The 9,432-nt window shown below is 48.3% G+C and overlaps 1 protein-coding gene across 3 annotated transcripts; it reads left to right on the plus strand.

Moving 5' to 3' along the window:
* The first annotated feature begins 1,407 nt into the window (after nt 1-1,407).
* Nucleotides 1,408-9,403, plus strand: LOC116905811 (acyl-coenzyme A thioesterase 1). Of its 3 annotated transcripts, XM_032908781.1 has the most exons (4): nt 1,412-1,868; nt 5,928-6,130; nt 8,492-8,679; nt 8,792-9,403. In XM_032908781.1, exons 1-4 carry the CDS (start codon nt 1,412-1,414, stop codon nt 9,135-9,137), a joined length of 1,194 nt encoding a protein of 397 aa, XP_032764672.1. In that variant the 3' UTR covers nt 9,138-9,403. The 3 variants fall into 3 exon arrangements, with proteins under 3 accessions (XP_032764670.1, XP_032764672.1, XP_032764671.1); XM_032908779.1 differs by having other exon boundaries at nt 1,408-1,868; nt 8,492-9,403; XM_032908780.1 differs by having other exon boundaries at nt 5,955-6,130; nt 8,492-9,403.
* The last annotated feature ends 29 nt before the right edge of the window (nt 9,404-9,432 follow it).

The raw sequence follows: 9,432 nt of genomic DNA on the forward strand, positions 1-9,432 counted from the left end.
GAAGGGGGTGGGGGATGGGGTGGGAGGTGGGCGGGGGTGGGGGGTCGAGGAAGAGGATCTGACACTCCTCCCCCAAGTGAAGCCCAGGATATCAGTGGAGCATGGGTTTTTGTTTTTGCTTTTTTTTTTTTTTAAGATTATTAAAAAAAAAAAAATCTGGGGCTGGAGAGATGGTTCAGTGGTTAGGAGCACTGACTGCTCTTCCAGAGGTCCTGAGTGCAAATCCCAGCAACCACATGGTGGCTCACAACCATCTGTAATGAGAGCTGAGGCTCTTCTGGTATGTCTGAAGACAGCTACAGTATATTTCTACATAATTACATAATAAATAAATATTTAAAAAATCTTCCTTTAATCAAGGCTTGTAACATGGAAGAGATTGGTCAGATAAAATGGAAATTTTCCAATACATTGACACATAAGCCCTGAGGCATCATAAATACAATACCCAATGGTAAAAACCACAACAGCAAATTCAAGCCATCCCTGTAACAGCCATGATCTAGTTTCACATGCTTCTAACAGATGGCAAAAATGGCCTGCGGGATACCTCGAGCACACTGGGGCTTTGAGGTCACACTCATCTGACAGGACTGCGGCACTAGTGGCTCAACTCCAGAAGCAAAGCAGGTACACGCACTTTCAAGCAGTGTATCCTTTTACATAGCAAAGTAAGAAAGTGGTGAGAAAGCAACACGGTTGGTCACGCTGTCAGAAAGATAGTGGGGAGTGAGGACAACTGTGTAAAGCTCAAGGCCGAAAGGCAGTTCCCTGGCTTCGTTTCTTTGGCTTCTTGACCGTCGGAACAGTGAGATGTGAGGGTCTGGTTCATGGATCATGTAGTGACCATCCCTGACTCTGCTGAGATTTCTCCATCCAGGCTCAGACATCAAATGGGTTTTAGGGACCAGCTTGACTATGATTTAATATCCCCAGCAGGTCTTTCAGATAAGGGAAACGCATCCAGAAAAAAAGTCTTCAATATTCCAGAAGCACAATCAAGCCGCACCCAGCTCTCTAAATCCCATAAACACTAAGCGGTCCTGGAAAGCGAGATAGAGACCAAGAACTCTAGGGAAATTCTTGGACAAAGACTGAGGGTTAAGAGGGAACCAGATCAAGCATGTTTCTTGGAAACCACATGAATTTCAGGGAGGAACTGTAGCTTCTACTCTTTTCAGCTTTGGCTGTCACTGTGCTTCGACTTAGATACACTTTGTCCAGCTGAATCTTTGAATGTTTTAGCAAACATTCTTCCTTTCAATTGGGAAACCACGATTTGCACAAAGAAGTCTCACAACTCTTAGGATGTGCCTGTCGGAGGCCAACCAATGGGACTGCAGCGAGTGGTCCCGCCTCGCGACTACTACTCCAGGAGCACTAGTCCACCCTCCTTCTAGTCCAGCTCGAGATGGAGGCGACTCTGAGCCTGGAGCCGGCCGGCCGCAGCTGCTGGGACGAGCCGCTGAGCATCACCGTTCGTGGCCTGGCCCCGGAGCAGCCCGTCACGCTGCGCGCGGCCCTGCGCGACGAGAAGGGCGCGCTCTTCCGAGCCCACGCGCTCTATGGCGCCGATGCCCACGGAGAGCTGGACCTGGCGCGCGCGCCCGCTCTGGGCGGCAGCTTCACGGGTCTTGAGCCCATGGGGCTGATCTGGGCCATGGAGCCCGAGCGGCCTTTCTGGCGTCTGGTCAAGCGCGACGTGCAGACGCCTTTCGTGATGGAGCTGGAGGTGCTGGACGGACACGAGCCCGACGGCGGGCGGCTGCTGGCGCGGGCGGTGCACGAGCGTCACTTCATGGCTCCCGGGGTGCGGCGCGTGCCCGTGCGCGAGGGCCGGGTGCGCGCCACGCTCTTCCTGCCCCCAGGTGAGCAGCCTCCTACAGTCCCTTTGCTCAAAGTTCCCCTGTGATTTTAAGAGAAGAAAAGGGTAGCTCAATGATCTAGGACTCAGTGGGAAGGAGACAGGACTGGACTGGAAGGGGCCTGCTACGGTGATGCTGTTTCCCTCCCTGAAGCTGGTCTTTCATTTCCACTGCTAAGTTACAAGAAGAATCCCACTGATAAGTTACTTCCTTAAGTTTTAAGGAAAGGGACAAGACCCTTGAAACAATAAAATGAAAACTAGAGGTTATAAACCCGGTGTGGTGCCGCACACCTTTGATCCCAGCACTGGGGGAGGCAGTCAGGCGTATCTCTGAGTTCTAGTCCACAGAACAGCTACAGAGTGAATTCTGGGACAAACAGGACTACACCAAGAAACCCTGTCTCCAAATCTTTAAATATTCTTTTAGATGTTAATCTGTTTTGAGCTGTGCAGAAGGTTGGGACACCAAAGCAAAAGGCATCTTGACTTTGGAGCTCCAAGCCAGTTTGGTTAACACAGCAAAACCCCTTTTCAAAACGAGACCTTTTTGCTTCTTCAATCTTTTTTTCCATTCCTGCACTACATTAAGATTTACGAAGACTAGCAGTTAAAGGAACAGTGAGGCCTTTTTCTGTAGACCAGCAATAGGAGATTGCTGTCTCGGCTCATTAGTAACCAAAGACAAATGCAAAAGCATCCTGCAAAAAACAACAACAAAACAAAACAAAAAAACAAAACTACAGGATATGTTGTGCAGCTTTCAAGAGTGACAAAACTTTCAAAGCCCGCCATTTCCAGCTAATGTCAATTGCTTGGAGAAATGTTGCTCAGTACACAGCTAGAGAGAGAGGAAGCTTTCCTTCAGTTATTCTGGGAAGCAATTAGTTTTTAGCTAGGTAGATGAATATGTAATTCTGCCCTTTTGTGACATGTCTGCCCCCAGACATGCTTGAAAATAGTGCAAACACTCCCAGTATTGGAGCCGATGAATAATAGAGTCGCATCTCTAGAAGTCAGAGTAATTGACCCATAGCTGCCTGGGTCTTGTGCTCAACCCAACTGAAATCACAGGGAGGCAGGCTCTGCAGTCACTGGCCATTCCCCTAGCATTCAATACCGGTGAGCTGCAGCAGTGGACAGGAGCAGAAATTGGTGGCATCCTCTGGTGTCACAGTCCTGTAGGTCTTGGGTATCAGGTCCCTTCACTTCTGGGCAGTGTACCTCGTCAGAACTGACAGCTGTCTGGAGTCAGCACTGGGAGGGCCAAGCTTTTATTCTTCTTTAGCCTGGGCTCACTGCTGTCTCTTGTCATCTCCTTATCCCCACTCTTCTTCTTCCCCTGGTTACTCTTAAACTGTTGTTCAGTTGCTTCTTCCTCCAGCTGCCTGAACTCTTTCACAGCACAGTGCCTGTTGCCGTGGCAACCTGGGAAGACTGCACTTTGCCAGGACTATGCTCTGAGGAGGCATTGCAGGCTGAAACACGTGCCAGCCGCTTGGAAGCTGAGCTATCCATTCAGGAACTGGGTGCCAGGTGCTGGGCACACACCACCACACAGGACTGCTGGGACTGCTGAGGGGCGAGCAGCAGCCTACCTTAGCCTTCAGGACTTGGTCTGCTAAGTGCTCAGCGCTCACAGCCACTGCTCTGCCTTTTCTGCTTCTCTGCTCCCTGTTGTCTTTGCTACCAGCTTAGCCTACATTGAAAGCAGGCAAGAAAAGAGGATCAAGAGAAGCCTTGGCCTAATGTTGCTGTACTGGGGTGGGGAAGCACTACCAAGAGTGTCTCCCAAGGACTTGCCGAACAGCCTGCTTACATAGTTTATTTAATCAGTTATAGCCTAGCCTCTTTGTACCAATCACAAGCACTGAGATATGTGTTTTAGACCAAACACAGATTTACCTCGAGGTACAACAACCAGATTAGCAGGGGAAGTGTCTCCTCCCTCCCAACACAAACACACACACACACACACACACACACACACACACACTCACTCTCTCTCTCTCTCTCACACACACACACACACACACACACACACACACTCTCTCTCACACACACATACTCTCACACTCACACACACTCACACACACTCATGCTCACATATATTCTCACACACACTCACACTCACACTCTTACACAGACTCGCACACACACACACTCACACACACACTCTCACACACACACAAACACACAGTCACATACACATACTCTCACACTCACACACACTCATGCTCACAAACACTCTTACACTCACACACATATTTTCACACACACACTCACACTCTTATACAGACTCGCACAAACACACACACACTCTTACACACACACTAACACACACTGCAGTGGAATGGTTGCAAGAAAAGGTCTGGTACAAGTTGTTTCAAAGGGCCCTGACCACAGCTACACCTTCAGGAGCAGTGATACCTGGCTAGTCTTGCTGGTGCAGGGTAGGCTACCTGTTAGACCATTATTCCTTTTGTTCCTGGTGGCCGAGATGTAAAAAATAAAGCTCAATGGGTGTTGATTAGGGAATCAGATTCCCCTATCCCTGATATTGTTGATCATTTATGGGAAATGGACACCAGGAGAACACCAAGTTTATATTCCTCAATATAAGGAACTTATTAATAGTAACATCAATTTTAACAGACTTAAACAGTGCTTATCACCTGGCCATGCCCACAGCATGTGTGTAAGTGTGTGGAGGGGGAGGGTGGATCCCCCCCATCTGTAAGATGAGGGAGGCAAGCTAAAATATCTATTTATTCAGTCTGTGTGTGGGGCACACGTTCAGAGGTCAGAGTACAGTTTGCTTGAGTTCTCTCCTTCCACTATGTGGGTCCTGCAGATTGAACTCAGGGCATCAGGCTTGACAGAAAGTGCCTTGGTAGCTATAAACAAACAATGTGAAGAGTACATGTAAGAGGCCATGCTGCCAAGGGACATCAGCACATAAAACCCACAATGGTGCAGAACAGGCCACAGTGGGGCTTTTTAGCGCCTATGGAGTGCTTGCTGAGAGCCTAAGTCAGGGAATAGAATCGACAGACGGTATATTGTGCAAAGGGCTTTATTAGATTAGCTATGGGCTGTGTACTCCAATAAAGGCCATTTGCACTTGAGAGGCCGATAGCATATCATTGCTCCTCAAGCCCACTGCATGCCTCCGCCATCCCAGTGTGACCATGAAAGCCTGCAGAATTCCTGAGAGCCATGCTGGAAGGCCTCAAAACCTGGGTTCCCAGTGTCAGCCAAGATGGCAGCACACAGGGTAGATGCACTTACCAGCAAACGAAGAGCAGGCAAACCAGGCTTTTCCCTCAGACTGCTTGGTATCCGGACTGCGGGTAGGAGGTGCTGCCCACCTTGGGGGGAGGGTCTTTTCTCCTCATTTAATCCATTCTGGAAATGCCCAGGGACGTGTCTTACTGATTCTCAATCCAACCAGCTTGAAATCATGATTAACCATAACGTGGGGTTACCGTTTAATTTGGACATGTGAACGATAACCTCCCTTATACAAATGGGGGAAACATTAGGACACAAAAGCATGCAGCCTTTTGAGTCTCTGTCCGTCCACTTGGCAGAGTACGTTTGAGATTCATGAGGTCTTCTACCCATCAGGCCTCTCTGTTTCTTCATAATGCACCGTCCTATGGATGCAACACAGCATCGTGTGACAGTTCTGGTTGCTGCACATCCTCGGTGACAGTTGACATTGTTTGGTTTGGGAGACAGAAAAGGGCAGTGTTTTTATTGTTGTTATTATAAAGGTTGTTTGTCTGTGTATGTGTGTTCGGGTCACACGTGCTAGGCACGTATTTTTTTCCCTAATGTCTAAATGTCCCTTTAATGTCTTTGTAAACACTTATGGAGCTTTCAGGTTTTAGGTATGGAAGGGGATGCAGATTTAGCCCAGGCTATCCCCCAGATGCTTGAAGGAGCTCTTCCATCATGTTTTACTGTCTGTTTAAACCTTGTCATACTCACATAAACAAGAAAGCCTTTGATGACACTGTTGAGTTCTTAGTAATATTTAGTTTTACTTTTTCCCCAGAACCTGGGCCCTTTCCTGGAATCATAGACCTTTTTGGAGTTGGAGGCGGCCTTCTGGAGTACCGGGCGAGTCTGCTGGCTGGGAAGGGTTTTGCCGTCATGGCTCTGGCTTATTACAACTACGACGACCTCCCCAAGACCATGGAAACCATACGCATTGAGTACTTTGAAGAAGCCGTGAACTACCTGCGTGGCCACCCTGAGGTTAGATCCCCTCAAGTTTCATTGGCCCCCTATCTAAGCCTCACATGTGTGCTCCATTTCACAGAACAAGCAAACTGACAACAGCCTCTCTCGCTCTAATTCCCAAAGAGCCCAGGCCGATTTGAGATCCCTGGGTTTGATACAAATAGATGGAAAGAAGGAGGTAGGGCCATCGACAGCCAGTGTTCTTTCAAATGATATGCTCAGCAGCTCTCTGCCGTCTGTGTCCCCATGTCCCTGTGTCCCTATGGGAAGCACAGGGTAAAGTGTGAAAGAGGGACTTGAGAGTCAACAGCAGGAGACCAGGCTGCTCTGAGCTTTCTAGGTTCAGCATGGCACAGGCTGGGCAGGCAACCCTTGTTTATTTTATAATTTTATAATCAGGAGTTGATGTATCTGGAAGCATCAGTGCTCTTAGAGAAGTGGAGGCCATGTGGGATGCATCTAGAGAGAAGTCTGAAGTGCGAGGTTTGTTTTGGCCAGTTTCCCACTCCACGACTTTGACACGTCTGTCTTCTCCTTTGATAAGTAGATAGCCTAGTTTCCTTTTTGTTGCTGTGATTAAAGATAAAAAACACACCCAACAAAAGCAACCTATGGGGAAAGGGCTTGCTTTAGCTCATAGTTCTAGCTCACACTCCAGCGAAGCCAGGAAGTCACAGAGGCAGAGTGTGAATCACGTCACATTCATGGTCAGGTTCGAAGAGCTGAGAATTCAAGTATGCTAATACTGAGCTCTCTGGTTTTATACAGCCTAAGGCTTGGCTCAAGAAACAGTGCCACCTACACTCGTGCTGTAGATCCCCACCTCAATTAGTGAAATTAAAAAATTCCCTGAAAGGCAAGTCCTTAGGTTGACTCAGGGTAGGTTCCTCACTGAAACTCCCTTCCCAGGTCAGTCTACCTGGTGTTAGAACCAAAGCTTTCATAGAAGGGTAATTAAAACATCATTTGATCATGGAATCATTTGTACTCTACTGAGGATTGACTTTTAAAAGTGATCAGGGGTACTGTTGCTGAAGGGGACAGGGAGGGAGACTATGAGGGAGGAGGAAGAGAAAGAAAGGGATTGATGATTGATTGGCTTCTATAAGAGGTCAGCCAAAAGGCCTTTTGCTTATAGCCCTGAGGACACTGGGACTCAGGACAGAAGCAGTCCTTGAGTACGGTGCCAACCCAAACCTCCCAGAAGGCGCCAAGCAGGGAATGGACAAAAGAGAAGTACAACACTGTCTTAGTCAGGGTCACTATGGCTGTGATGAAACACACAACAAAAAGCCAAGCTGGGGAGGAAAGTGTCTATTCAGCTGACACTTCCACATTGCTGTTCATCACTGAAAGAAGTCAGGACAGGAACTCAAACACAGCAGGAACCTGGAGGCAGAGTGGATGCAGAGGCCATGGAGGGGTGCTGCTTACTATCTTTCTCCTCATAGCTTGCTCAACCTGCTTTCTTATAGGACGCAGGACCACCATCCAAGGATGGCACCACCCACCATGGGCTGGGCCCTCCCCCATTGATCACTAATTAAGAAAAGGTCTTGTAACTGGATCTCATGGAGGGATTTTTCTCAGTTGAAGCTCCTTCCTTTCTGATAACTCAAGCTTGTATCAATTTGACACAATCAGCCACTGTAGCATCTTCCCACAGGTTTTATAGGGACCCAGGGCAGAGAACAAAGTTTTAGCTCGCACAGCTGGGGACCCAGGGCTGTGAGAAAATAGAAGAGCCCAGAGCAGGGAAGACCCAAGGAGGATCAGCAGAGAGAAGTTTATAGGAGAGGGGGCCGGAAGTAGGTGTGGGACACCATCCCTGGAGAAAATTAGTGGACAGCATCCCAGACACAACCAGAGGGCGGCCGCTGAGATCATGGGGGAATCTGAGAGTTTGAGCGGCTGTGGGAAAAGGTGGACTGGGGATGAGGCATTCCTGCTGGAGCTTCTGTTTTCTCACTGCAGTATGGAGGGCTGAGGGGGAGGGGCACGCATGGGGGTGGGGACCCAAGAGGCTGAGGAGGTAGGAGAGGATGTGTGTGTGGGGTCCTTTGGAGAAGTGGAAAACAAAACACGAGTGATGTGTGGCAGGATGGAAGGGCCACGGTGTGCTCCTGTCTAAGGAGAGATCCAGGCACTGGAATGTTTGTTTTCCTTAGTTTCTTGGGTCCATTGTCTCAGTAGTCCAGTGGCCACAGGGAGGAATGCTAATTTCTTTTTGGAGTAGTTTCTTTCCGCCAAGGTGGTTTTGAAAATAGAGAGAATGCAGATGTTGGCTCCTGTCTATTTGGCTTTCTGGCTGGGCCTACTCACTGTTCAATACTGTTCCTGGACTAAACCTCCATTTTTTATTTGCTTCATTCTCAGGTAAAAGGACCAGGAATTGGGCTGCTTGGGATTTCCAAAGGGGGTGAACTTGGCCTTGCTATGGCCTCCTTCCTGAAGGGCATCACCGCTGCTGTTGTCATCAATGGCTCTGTGGCTGCTGTTGGGAACACCATATGCTACAAGGATGAGACTATACCCCCAGTGACTATCCTGAGAAACCAGGTCAAAATGACCAAGGATGGCCTCAAGGATGTTGTAGATGCTTTGCAAAGCCCTCTGGTAGACAAGAAGAGCTTCATCCCTGTGGAAAGGTCTGACACGACCTTCCTGTTCCTCGTTGGTCAGGATGACCACAACTGGAAGAGCGAGTTCTATGCCAATGAGATCTCCAAACGCTTGCAGGCCCACGGGAAAGAGAAGCCCCAGATCATCTGCTACCCAGAAGCAGGGCACTATATCGAGCCCCCTTACTTCCCACTGTGCAGCGCTGGCATGCACCTCCTGGTGGGTGCTAACATCACCTTTGGAGGGGAGCCTAAGCCTCACTCTGTGGCCCAGTTGGATGCATGGCAGCAACTCCAGACTTTCTTCCACAAACAGTTGGGTGGTAAGAGTCATGGGGTGTCCCCTAAAATATAACCTGTTATGTGATGGTTTTCAGGGGAAAGGTACAAATACTTTGTAGGAATATCAGTTCAGATTACTTCATCTGAACATATAAACGCTTTTGGTTTACATTTTTAAAAATTAATTTTAGTATCAAAATAGTGCTGATTCAAAGGCTGGAGATGTAGTTCAGTTGTAGAGTCCTTGATTGGCTCCTGCAAGTTCCTGGGTTCAATCTCCATGCTGTAAGGGAAAAGAGCACATTTTATGGAAACTGTAGCTATTCAAGAAATAGTGCCTAGAATTAAAAGGAACCATGAGTAAACACTCTTATGTAACTTAAAATTGTGTCCTTCAATTCTTGTGCCAGTGTT

This window comes from Rattus rattus, chromosome 7 (assembly GCF_011064425.1).
Source record: "Rattus rattus isolate New Zealand chromosome 7, Rrattus_CSIRO_v1, whole genome shotgun sequence".
Classification (NCBI taxonomy): Eukaryota; Metazoa; Chordata; class Mammalia; order Rodentia; family Muridae; genus Rattus; species Rattus rattus.